This window comes from Lepidochelys kempii, chromosome 4, assembly GCF_965140285.1.
Source record: "Lepidochelys kempii isolate rLepKem1 chromosome 4, rLepKem1.hap1, whole genome shotgun sequence".
Taxonomy (NCBI): domain Eukaryota; kingdom Metazoa; phylum Chordata; order Testudines; family Cheloniidae; genus Lepidochelys; species Lepidochelys kempii.
The window spans coordinates 84,287,156-84,300,455 of NC_136383.1; the positions used below are offsets into that span (position 1 = coordinate 84,287,156).

The following is a 13,300-nucleotide window of genomic DNA, read 5'->3' on the forward strand; positions in this document are numbered from 1 at the left end:
ACACAGAATTTTATTGCCCTTTTAAAGAAGGGTTTCTACTGGATTGAGACCACATACCAGATTTCAGATGAGAGCGAGGTGCTTTTTTTATTTTTTGATTATTTTTTTTGACAGTGTTACTAATTTTGGAATAGTTAAAAAGAGAGAGAGGGAGAATGAAGATACACACTTAACTACAATGGGATGAAACTATCTCTATCATACAGACTCTAAAAAAAATTCAGACATTTTATAGAGATGAAAATATATAAATGTTATAGTAATTTATGTGTAGCATATAAGATTTCAAGGGATGAATTTTCATGTAATATAGCATGTCCAGTTTTCACTCACAGATGGTTTAGCAGAACATCTGAATCCCATGTTAGGTACATAAGTTCTCATTGTGTATATCTACAAATTGATTTAGCATTCACATTTGGGATTTTGACATCCTGTTAAAGCCACCAACGTTGGAAAGATGAGCTGAGTAACTCTCCTCCCTAATATTTGATATCTGCTTTGAATGTTGTGTGAATTGTGTGTTATTTCAAAATTAAAGGGAAATAATTAATAGAGATTATAAACTCTTTGAGGCATGGGCCATCTTTTTATTTTGTGTTTGTCCAGTGCTGGGCACCATGGGGTCCTTGTCCACAGCTAGGGCTCCTAGGTGCTACAGTAATACAAATAATACAAAAAAAACTACATGAGAAATCTTCACCCAGGGTAGTCAAGCTAAATGATGTTGTAATTTCAAATTAAACTCTTGCTGAGATGGTGGCTGTTGGGATTCCCTCTCAGACCTTTTCCACTTGGCTTGTCCAGAACACCTCAGCCAATTCTAGGAGAACACTTGTCTGCACCTCCACTAACATATACGAAGAAAATAACTTTTGGAATAATATGTGGGCTCCTAACAAACAGTATCGATTCTTTGTGAGAGGAAAAATTGTTCTGAATGGATTGGTGCAGTGGGCAATATCTCTGGCTATAGTGGATGAAAAGGGGCCCCTACGTATCACAGGAGGTGCCTTGGAGCCTGCAGGCAGCCAAGAGAATGGATTTTATTCACCCTGTCCATTTGCAGGATATCCAGATAAACATCAAATATTTTTGCTGTATACAGGGCTTCTGAATGTCACCCTTGGATGCTTAGCCCAGCACATATATGAATAAAATGGCCATTTACCTGCCTAACAGCTGATTAGAGCATTAGAGTGTGGGATTTAGACTTCCTAATACATTTATTTTCAATATTATTTAACTTCTTTAGGACCTTCTATCTGAGGAGCTCAAATTTTTTTCACAGTATTATTGAGTTAATTCTCAGAACCTTCTTACAGATGGGGAAATTGAGACACAGTGAGATTAAGGCCAACAGCTTCAATGGCTGGCTTAATTTCTTTGTGCCCAACTTAATGGCCACTTTTGAAAATTTTATCCTGCAGGACTTGGCCAAAGTCACACATGAAATCTGTGGCAAAGCTGGGAAAAAAACACAACCCTCTTGACTCCAGGTTCTGATAATTAATAACAGGTTAATCCTTCCCCACAGTAATGGATTTAATTACTACTGTTAAAATGGTTATGCTTATGGAAAACCTGCACCACGGAAGAAATATTTATATAAAATTCCAAAGTACTGCTTGGGAATCTTTTAAAAGAAGCATTTCTCTTATAAGTTTTGTAAAACCTTCCTTTTTTTCAACAATTTTTTTTGAGGCCAGATTTCACCCAATGCTGTCCCTTTAATTTATGCTTTCATACATACTGTATAGAACCTTATATATACTTAAAAGTAATCTTTCCATTTCAGAAACTGTCTGTTTTAACCAGAGAATCTTCAAACATATCAATTCTTAGGTTGAACAGTCAGTCGGAACTTATGAGTTAAAATGTTATGTTGTGCGTTAAAAATGTGGCTTACTTTGCAGTTTGTGAGCTGAAGTCCCCTTCTATGAGTGACTTCCTCTGGGGCCTGGAGAATTCTGGCTGGCTAAAACACATCAAAGCCATCATGGATGCGGGCATCTTCATTGCAAAGGTAAATTATGTAAAACTAAATCAAAATTGATTGACCTGATGCAGAAAACTGAGGGCCAGCGTCTCTGCCGGTGAAACTTCATTGACTTAGATGAAGTTACACTAGAAAATAATCTGGCCCTAAATGTGTAATGTTTCTGTGATGGAAGAAGAGACAATTTTTAGTGTGGCAAAAGTTGTCATTTGGACACTTTGCTTTTAAATTAGTGTTTTATTTCCCTCTATTCTTGTGTGCTATTTACCTGAATTGCAGTGCAGCCTCCACTACCCAATGCTGTATATCTTAATTTCTTAACTTTTCCCTGCAGACAGTTACTAAACCTGTTTCTCCTTAAGTTCCCCTTGTTGCAGGTTAAGTGTTGCAGCACTACCTCAAGGTATGATTGTCCCTGTGCACACATGTCAAACTTAATTATACTCTGGTCCCACTTATTTAATGGCTCAACTTCATTCATCGCCTGAACGAACTCCTTTGTGTTACCAAGGTATGCAGTGTTGTGACCATGTCGGTCCCAGGATATTAGACAGACAAGGCGGGTGAGGTAATATCTTTTATTGGACCAACTTCTGTTGGTGAGAGAGAGCCAAGCTATCAAGCTTACACAGAGCTCTTCTTCAGGTCTGGGAAACTTACTCAGAGGGCAGATTTACAGTACAAACTTCCATCGACCCAGCTGCGTAGCACTTCTGGTGAAGATGTTCTAAGCTGACGGGAGAGAGCTCTCCTGTCGGCTTAAAACCTCCACCTCTGCAAGAGGCGGTAGTTATGTCGGTGGGAGAGCTGTCTACGCGGGGGTTAAGGTAAGTATAACTACCTCACTCATGGTGTGGATTTTTCATACCCCTGAGTGACATAGTTATACTGAATCAGTGTGTAGTGTAGACCTGGCCAGAGTGTCACAACTAAATACAAGGTGGAACAGATGATTTAGCATAAGTAGTTAACACATATTTCAAGGAACCATTCAAGATAAGTGGCCTGTTAACACTCCTCCAGCCATAGGGCAGAGAGCTTGTGGGAGTGGGGAAAGCAGCTGGGGGTGGGGGAGGAGTAGCATTGTTAGTGGGTTATAGACCCTTGTAATAAGCCATAAATCCAGTTTCTCTATTCAGTCCATGATTTTTAGTGTCTAGCAAAGTTATGAATTTAAGCTCCCAGTGTTAACTTACTTAACTAAACAGTGTTAACTAAACAATCTGTTCCATTTTGTATTTAGCTGTGACACTCTAAGTAAGTTTCCCAATCCTGAAGAAGATCTCTTTGAGTTCGAAAGCTTTTCTCTCTCTCACCAACAGAAGGTGGTCCAATAAAAAATATTACCTCACCCATCTTGTCTCTCTGTTACCAATATCTAATTCAAGAGAAGCCCCTTTTATTCATACTTACCTATTTGTCCCAAGAAGCAGTTGTTTATGGTACTGAGAAATTGTTTATCCAGTATTTTGCATTTCATAGAATCATAGAATATCAGGGTTGGAAGGGACCTCAGGAGGTCATCTAGTCCAACCCCCTGCTCAAAAGCAGGACCAATCCCCAATTAAATCATCCCAGCCAGGGCTTTGTCAAGCCTGACCTTAAAAACCTCTAAGGAAGGAGATTCCACTACCTCCCGAGGCAACGCATTCCAGTGTTTCACCACAATCCTAGTGAAAAAGTTTTTCCTAATATCCAACCTAAACCTCCCCCACTGCAACTTGAGACCATTACTCCTTGTCCTGTTCTCTTCTACCACTGAGAAATAGTCTAGAACCATCCTCTCTGGAACCACCTCTCAGGTAGTTGAAAGCAGCTATCAAATCCCCCCTCATTCTTCTCTTCTGCAGACTAAACAATCCCAGTTCCCTCAGCCTCTCCTCATAAGTCATGTGTTCCAGACCCCTAATCATTTTTGTTGCCCTTCGCTGGACTCTTTCCAATTTATCCACATCCTTCTTGTAGTGTGGGGCCCAAAACTGGACACAGTACTCCAGATGAGGCTTCACCAATGTCGAATAGAGGGGGATGATCACATCCCTCGATCTGCTCGCTATGCCCCTACTTATACATCCCAAAATGCCATTGGCCTTCTTGGCAACAAGGGCACACTGCTGACTCATATCCAGCTTCTCGTCCACTGTAACCCCTAGGTCCTTTTCCGCAGAACTGCTGCCTAGCCATTCGGTCCCTAGTCTGTAGCTGTGCATTGGGTTCTTCCGTCCTAAGTGCAGGACCCTGCACTTATCCTTATTGAACCTCATCAGATTTCTTTTGGCCCAATCCTCCAATTTGTCTAGGTCCCTCTGTATCCTGTCCCTGCCCTCCAGCGTATCTACCACTCCTCCCAGTTTAGTATCATCCGCAAATTTGCTGAGAGTGCAATCCACACCATCCTCCAGATCATTTATGAAGATATTGAACAAAACCAGCCCCAGGACCGACCCCTGGGGCACTCCACTTGACACCGGCTGCCAACTAGACATGGAGCCATTGATCACTACCCGTTGAGCCCGACAATCTAGGCAACTTTCTACCCACCTTATAGTGCATTCATCAAGCCCATACTTCTTTAACTTGCTGACAAGAATACTGTGGGAGACCGTGTCAAAAGCTTTGCTAAAGTCAAGAAACAATACATCCACTGCTTTCCCTTCATCCACAGAACCAGTAATCTCATCATAGAAGGCGATTAGATTAGTCAGGCATGACCTTCCTTTGGTGAATCCATGCTGACTGTTCCTGATCACGTTCCTCTCATGTAAGTGCTTCAGGATTGATTCTTTGAGGGCCTGCTCCATGATTTTTCCGGGGACTGAGGTGAGGCTGACTGGCCTGTAGTTCCCAGGATCCTCCTTCTTCCCTTTTTTAAAGATTGGCACTACATTAGTCTTTTTCCAGTCATCCAGGACTTCCCCCGTTCGCCACGAGTTTTCAAAGATAATGGCCAATGGCTCTGCAATCACAGCCGCCAATTCCTTTAGCACTCTCGGATGCAACTCGTCCGGCCCCATGGACTTGTGCATGTCCAGCTTTTCTAAATAGTCCCTAACCACCTCTTTCTCCACAGAGGGCTGGCCATCTATTCCCCATGTTGTGATGCCCAGCACAGCAGTCTGGGAGCTGACCTTGTTAGTGAAGACAGAGGCAAAAAAAGCATTGAGTACATTAGCTTTTTCCACATCCTCTGTCACTAGGTTGCCTCCCTCATTCATTAAGGGGCCCACACTTTCCTTGGCTTTCTTCTTGTTGCCAACATACCTGAAGAAACCCTTCTTGTTACTCTTAACATCTCTCGCTAGCTGCAGCTCCAGGTGCGATTTGGCCCTCCTGATTTCATTCCTACATGCCTGAGCAATATTTTTATACTCTTCCCTGGTCATATGTCCACTCTTCCACTTCTTGTAAGCTTCTTTTTTATGTTTAAGATCCGCTAGGATTTCCCCGTTAAGCCAAGCTGGTCGCCTGCCATATTTACTATTCTTTCGACACATCGGGATGGTTTGTCCCTGTAATCTCAACAGGGATTCCTTGAAATACAGCCAGCTCTCCTGGACTCCTTTCCCCTTCATGTTAGTCCCCCAGGGGATCCTAACCATCCGTTCCCTGAGGGAGTCGAAGTCTGCTTTCCTGAAGTCCAGGGTCCGTATCCTGCTGCCTACCTTTCTTCCCTGTGTCAGGATCCTGAACTCAACCAACTCATGGTCACTGCCTCCCAGATTCCCAACCACTTTTGCTTCCCCTACTAATTCTTCCCGGTTTGTGAGCAGCAGGTCAAGAAAAGCTCCCCCCCAGTTGGCTCCTCTAGCACTTGCACCAGGAAATTGTTCCCTACGCTTTCCAAAAACTTCCTGGATTGTCTATGCACCGCTGTATTGCTCTCCCAGCAGATATCAGGAAAATTAAAGTCACCCATGAGAACCAGGGCGTGCGATCTAGTAGCTTCTGCGAGCTGCCGGAAGAAAGCCTCATCCACCTCATCCCCCTGGTCTGGTGGTCTATAGCAGACTCCCACCACGACATCACCCTTGTTGCTCACACTTCTAAACTTAATCCAGAGACACTCAGGTTTTTCTGCAGTTTCGTACCGGAGCTCTGAGCAGTCATACTGCTCCCTTACATACAGTGCTACTCCCCCACCTTTTCTGCCCTGCCTGTCCTTCCTGAACAGTTTATAACCATCCATGACAGTACTCCAGTCATGTGAGTTATCCCACCAAGTCTCTGTTATTCCAATCACGTCATAATTTCTTGACATCACCAGGACCTCCAGTTCTCCTTGCTTGTTTCCAAGGCTTTGTGCATTCGTATATAAGCACTTGAGATAACCTGTTGATCGCCCCTCATTCTCAGTATGAGGCAGGAGCCCTCCCCTCACAGACATTCCTGCCTGTGCTTCCTCCCAGTATCCCACTTACCTCAGGGCTTTGGTCTCCTTCCCCCGGTGAACCTAGTTTAAAGCCCTCCTCACTAGGTTAGCCAGCCTGCTGGCAAAGATGCTCTTCCCTCTCTTCGTAAGGTGGAGCCCGTCTCTGCCTAGCACTCCTCCTTCATGGAACACCATCCCATGGTCAAAGAATCCAAAGCCTTCTCTCCGACACCACCTGCGTAGCCATTCGTTGACTTCCACGATTCGACGGTCCCTACCCAGGCCTTTTCCTTCCACGGGGAGGATGGACGGGAACACCACTTGCGCCTCAAACTCCTTTATCCTTCTTCCCAGAGCCACGTAGTCCGCAGTGATCCGCTCAAGGTCATTCTTGGCAGTATCATTGGTGCCCACGTGGAGAAGCAGGAAGGGGTAGCAATCCGAGGGCTTGATGAGTCTCAGCAGTCTCTCCATCACATCGCGAATCTTAGCCCCCGGCAAGCAGCAGACTTCTCGGTTTTTCCGGTCAGGGCAGCAGATAGATGACTCAGTCCCCCGGAGTAGAGAGTCCCCGACCACCACCACCCGCCTCCTTCTCTTGGGAGTGGTGGTCGTGGAACCCCCCATCTCAGGACAGTGCATCTCATGCCTTCCAACCAGCGGAGTTTCCTTCTGCTTTCTCCCCCCAGACATATCATCTGGTCCACTCTCCGCAATGGTACCTGTGGAGAGAACATGAAAGCGGTTAGTTACCTGTGTCCACGTTGCTGGAACCCGGACATTCCCCCTTCTTCTTCTGGAGGTCACATGTTGCCAAGCTTCTTCACTGGCCTCTTGGCTCCGCTGTGCAACCTGCTCTAAATCTTTAAAGCTTTGTGCCTGTAGAAGCATATCCTGACTTTTGTCCAGAAAATCCTCCGTTTCTCGTATGCAACGCAGGGTCGATATCTGTTGCTCCAGACCTTCAATCTTCTCTTCCAATATGGAGACCAGCTTGCACTTTGTACAGACAAAGTCGCTTCTGTCCTGTGGAAGAAAGACAAACATGGCACATCCAGTGCAGGTCACAACAGCTGAACCCCCCCCTTCCATATCACCTTCCTACTATGAGCTTCCTCAGAGAAGTTGGCAAGATGTAAGCCTCACTGGGCTCACTCCAGGCGAACTCCCAGGCAAACTCTTGCTGTGTGCTGCTCTGCTGTTCCCCGCTGCTCAGCTGGTTCGCGAAGCTCTAGCTATTTTTAAATAGCCAGGCTTCCCTGAAACAAACAAACAGACAGCCCCAGTGCCCGCCCCCTGCAGGCTACCAGCCAATCAGGCACTCGCTCAGGCTCTCCCACTGCCCTCCCAGCAAACACACACTCGGATACTTACTCAGCAAACACGCCCTCGGATACTCACCAATCCCAGGCAAACTCCTGCTGTGTGCCATCAGTGTTCTACTTTTGAGCCTGCTATTACTCTCCCAACTAGTGTATTTTATTGTAAAGACCTGGTGTTTCTGCCTAGAGCAGTTCTACTTCATGGTATTCTCCTCAGAAATTTTATTTTGTTAGTCTGTGATATCTGTTATGGTTACTGCTATTCCCCTGCCTATCGTTTTTATAGTGAATAGAAATTATGCCATCCCTTTGATAATCGCATACACCTCATGTTTCTGAAATGTCAGCTACTTGCAGGTCTTCCCAATGTCAGACACTCCAGTTCTCTCCTTTTGGCTCTTACAGTGGTAATTAGTATATAAGTGTTTACATGACTATTTTTTTAAAATGATGTGCCCACTCTCACGTTTTTGCTGTCACTCTGTAACTGTCAGAGTTCTCTTTCTTGCCTTGCTTCTGCCTTTCCCATATATAGCTGCAACTGTCTGTTTTATCCCAGGTGCAGGCTAGATATATGTGTTTGTCTATCTATAGCAGAATTCATTAGGTGAAATCTTGGCCCAACTGAAGTCAATTGGCATTTTGCCATTGACTCCACTGCTGCCAGGATTTCACTCACTGACCTCAGCAGTTGCCATCTTTCCCCCAGTGGCAAGTTTAAGTAATGTCTGCAAATCTTCTTTATTTTTGTTGCATATGTGCCCACCGTCTTCCTGTTTCTCTTTGTTCTGGAATGCAGATCTACTTGTATAATTTTGGTTCCTGGGTAAAAAGCTACTTGGAATTTTTGCTCTATTTCTGGCTAGTCTCTAGTATCCAGAATTTTACCCTTGCCAATTGTTAAATATTGGTATTTTCCCCAAATGGATCCATTCTGGTGGAATTATCTGCCTCCTAAAATAAACATTGGTGATTAATTATTAGTCATTGTTCCACTTCGATTTAAAGTTTTCTAGAGTTTATTTTTCTAGGTACTATCTTTCTTAACTCATTTTATTTTTCCCCATTGAGATTTAAGTACAGCTTTCTTTACAAACCATAAAGAAACAAAAAAAAGGCAAAAGTCTTATTTAAAATAAATCCTTTTAATCCACAATGAATTCTAACTTCCCCAAAAGGATCTCCCAGATTTACTAAACATAACCCCTTCCTTGTACGCATCGCTTATCTATGCCTGAAACAGCTCTCTTCCTAATAATGTAAATTAAGATTACAGAATTATAGACTTCAAATCTTGCATATCGAATATTGACATATATCCCAAACACAGGGTTCCCCTGAAGTTTCCCTACGTGCTTTGGGGTCTGATACTCTTGTGTTCAGTAAGCTCCTTGAACTGAGAAACTACTTTTATCGGTCTAGATACCTCAGTGCTTACATATCCACTGTTACCATGGTATCTGAGCACCTCACATTCTTTCATGCAATTACCCTCACAATATACCTCTCAGGTAGGGAAGACTTGCTATCCCCATTTTATAGATAGGGAAACTGTGGCACAGAGAGGCTCTTTTGAAATCAGTAGGAGTTAGGCTTTTGAGGACCTGGGCCTCGGCTTACACAGGAAATCTGTAGCAGAGCAAAGACCTGAACCCAGGCCTTCCAAGTGCTAGGCTACTACCCTAAACCACTGGACCAGCGTGCATCTCTACTGTTACCCATTGCCATAACCTTATTTACTACTTCTATGAATCTTTCTGTATTTTTAGGCTGTGGCAGAGGAAGGCGTGAGTGTTCTGGTTCATTGCTCAGATGGCTGGGACAGAACAGCTCAGGTTTGCTCTGTAGCAAGCCTTCTATTAGATCCATTTTACAGAACTATGAAGGGATTTATGGTAAGCAAGTGTATTTTACAGTGGATGTAAATGTTCTGTTACATCATGTGCACAGTATTAACACTAATGTTCTTTCTGTGTGTAGAGAAAATAAGCTTTTCCTTAAAAATGTCTTTTTTCTTAAGTAGAAAGTTTAAAAAAACCCAAAGTGGTTCAGATTATTGAAGCCAAATTATCCAAATTAACATCAAACATTTGGTTCCATCAAGTGCAGTCTGTCTTTGCTTTTTGAACCATGTCAAAGAAACTGTCCTGGGGGCATCAGTTTATATTTAGGATAAAATTTTCAAAGATGGGCATCAAAGTTTTGCCTATCAAAATTGGGTGCAAACCAGGGGGGTCGGTTTGGGGAAACCATGTTTGAAATCTGTTCCTTTTCAACAAGGGGACCGATGTACAAATTGGCTCTGGCAGAGTATGCACGAATGTTTACCAACCTTATCGTCATTCCTGCGAAGATAGGTTTGCAAGGCTTGTAGAGTTTAATAAAAAATGATAGGCGGTCATTCTGAATCAAGCTTTGTTAAAATACAGCAGTGCTCATTTCCATCATTCTTTTGCTTGTTCTAAAAGTTAATCTTGATTCCATGACATGACACTTAAGTGCACTTTTGCTCATTTTAGGTATTAATTGAAAAAGATTGGGTTTCCTTTGGGCACAAATTTAATCACAGGTAAGGGTACTCTCAGGTTTGTTTTCTATGTACACTTTTTTCATAAGGGAAGGTCAGCTCTCTTCTGATGCTATTTTAATTTTATTTTCAAATGGCAATGAGAAAGTAAATGAACATGATGCCCTCAAGTTATTCCTCATAACTTTTTTCATTATTTATTATAGACCGTTGGAAAATAAAATAGAAATATTATTTTCTTACCATTCTTTCCCCATTGTTTACTATTGAGTATATTGGATGCTTGTCTCATGCTTACTTTTACCATTGAAGCATTCATTTTGGAGAGAAATTTCTGTTGAAGTCAATGGGAGTTCTGTCATTGACTTCAATAGGAGACAGGATTTCACTCATGCAGAATTAAGGCCCAGATCATGAAAGCATTCCTACTCAGGACAGCACTTAACTTTAGGCATGTGCTTAAGTGCAGTTGACATCAAGGATCTGTGATCTGAGACCTACTGAGTCTATAGGTAAATATTCTGTCAAATTAAAGCAAAACATACTTCAGGTAAAGGGAATATAAAATGTACTGATTTTACAAATTGTTTTATGCCTCCAAATATCATAAGAACGGCCACACTGGGTCAGACCAATGGTCCATCTAGCCCAGTATCCTGTCTTCTGATGGTGGCCAATGCCAGGTGCTTCAGAGGGAATGAATAGAACAGGCAATCATCAAGTGATCCATCTCCTGTTGTCCGCTCCCAGCTGCTGGCAGTCACATCCTAAAGACACCCAGAGCATTGAGTTGCATCAGTGATCATCTTGGCTAATTGTTGTTGGATCTATCCTCCATGAATGTATCTAATTCTTTTTTTAATCCTGTTATAGTTTTGCCCTTCACAATATTCCCCTGGCAATGAGTTCCACAGGTTGACTGTGCATTGTGTGAAGTATTTTCTTTTGTTTGCTTTAAACCGGCTGCCTATTAATTTCATTGAGTGGCTCCTGGTTCTTGTGTTATGTGAAGGTACAAATAATACTTCCTTATTCACTTTCTCCACACCATTCATAATTTTGTAGATCTATGTCAAATCCCTCCTTAGTTGTCTCTTTTCCAAGCTGAAAAGTCCCAGTCCTTTTAATCTCTCCTTATAGGGAAGCTGTTCCATACCCGTAAACGTTTTTGTTGTCCTCCTCCAATTCTTATTTATCCATCCATCCATCCATCCATCCATCCATCCATCCATCCATCCATCCATCCATCCATCCACTAATGGTTCCTAACATTTTGTTAGTTTTTGTGACTGCCGCTGCACACTGAGCAGATGTTTTCAGAGAACTATCCACAATGACTCCAAGATCTCTTTCTTGAGTGGTAACAGCTAATTTAGATCCTATCATTTTGTATGTATAGTTGGGATTATGTTTTCCAGTGTGTATTACTTTAACATTTATCAATATTGAATTTCATCTGCCATTTTGTTGCCCAGTCACTCAGTTTTGTGGAATCCTTTTGTAACTCTTAGTTAACCCCAAAGCAGACTATCTTGAGTAATTTTGTATCACCTACAAATTTTGTCACCTCACTGTTTACCCATTTTGCCAGATCATGTATGAATATGTTGAACAGCACTGGTTCCCGTACAGATCCCTGGCAGATACCACTATTTACCACTTTCCATTGTGAAAACCGACCACTTATTCCTGCCCTTCCTTTCCTATCTTTTAACCAATTTCTGATCCTTGAGAGGACCTTCCTTCTTATCTCATGATTGCTTACTTTGCTTTAGAGCCTTTTGGTGTAGGACCTTGTTAAAGGCTTTCTAAAGTCCAAGTACACTATATTTGCTGGATCACCCTTGTCCACATGTTTCTTGACCCTGTTCAAAGAATTCTAATAGATTGAGGCATGATTTCCCTTTACAAAAGCCATGTTGTCTCTTCCCCAACAAATCGTGTTCATCTACATGTGAGATAATTGTTTTCTTTACTATAGTTTCAACCTGCTTGCCTGGTTCTGAAGTTGGGCTTACCAGCCTGTAATTACCAGAATCATCTCTGAAGACTTTTTTAAAAATCAGCATCACATTAGCTGTCCTCCAGTCATCTGGCACAGAAGCTCCTTTAAGTGATAGGTTACATACCATACTTAGTAGTTCTGCAGTTTCATATTTGAGTTCCTATAGAACTCTTGGGTAAAAACCATCTGGTTCTGGTGACTTATTACTGTTTAGTTTATCAGTTTGTTCCAAAACCTCTATTGACACCTCAATCTGGGACAATTCCTCAGACTTGTCACCTAAAAAGAATGGCTCTGGTGTGGGCATCTCCCTCACATCATCTGCAGTGAAGACCAATATAAAGAATTCATTTAACTTCTCTGCAATGGCTTTATCTTCCTGGAGTGCTCCTTTAGCACTTTGATCATCCAGTGGCCCCACAGATTGTTTGGTAGGCTTCCTGCTCCTCATGTACTTAACATTTTTTTTTTGCTGTTAGGTTTTGAATCTTTTGCTAGTTGCTCTTCAAATTCTTTTTTGGCCCACCTAATTATACTTTTTAATTTGACTTGCTAGAGTGTATGCTCCTTTCTATTTTCCTCAGTAGGATTTAACTTCCAATTTTTAAAGGATGCCTGTTGGCCCCTGACGGATTCTTTTACTTTGTTGTATAGCTATGGTGGCACTTTTTTGGTCCTTTTACTATGTTTTTTTAATTTGGGGTATCCATTTAATTTGAGCCTCTATTATGGTGTTTTTTAAAAGTTTCCATGTGGCTTGCAGGCATTTCACTTTTGGGATTATACCTTTTAATTTCTGTTTAACTAGCTTCCTCATTTTTGTGTCGTTCCCTTTTCTGAAATTAAATGCTGCTGTGGTCAGCTTCTTTGGTGTTTCCTCCCACCTCTCCACCCCTCACAAGGATGTTAAATTTAGTTATATTATGATCATTATTCCCAAGTGGTTCAGCTGTATTCACCTCTTGCATCAGATCCTGTGCTTCACTTAAGATTAAATCAAAGAACTGCCTCTCCCCTCGTGCATTCCAGGACTTGCTGCTCCAAGAAGCAGTTATTTATGGGTGTCTAGAAACCTTAT

At 42.3% G+C, this 13,300-nt stretch overlaps 1 protein-coding gene across 2 annotated transcripts in view; it reads left to right on the forward strand.

Annotated features, from left to right (window-relative positions):
- MTMR7 (myotubularin related protein 7) overlaps window positions 1–13,300 on the forward strand; it is an 89,240-nt gene that overhangs the window by 63,025 nt on the left and 12,915 nt on the right. For both annotated transcript variants that reach the window (XR_012158656.2, XM_073341923.2), the window contains exons 8-10: window positions 1,917–2,026; window positions 9,460–9,585; window positions 10,210–10,259. Coding sequence is in view for 1 of the 2 variants with exons in the window: in XM_073341923.2 (XP_073198024.2) it covers window positions 1,917–2,026; window positions 9,460–9,585; window positions 10,210–10,259 (286 nt within the window). In the remaining variant the exon portion in view is untranslated. The remainder of the gene's footprint in view (window positions 1–1,916; window positions 2,027–9,459; window positions 9,586–10,209; window positions 10,260–13,300) is intronic.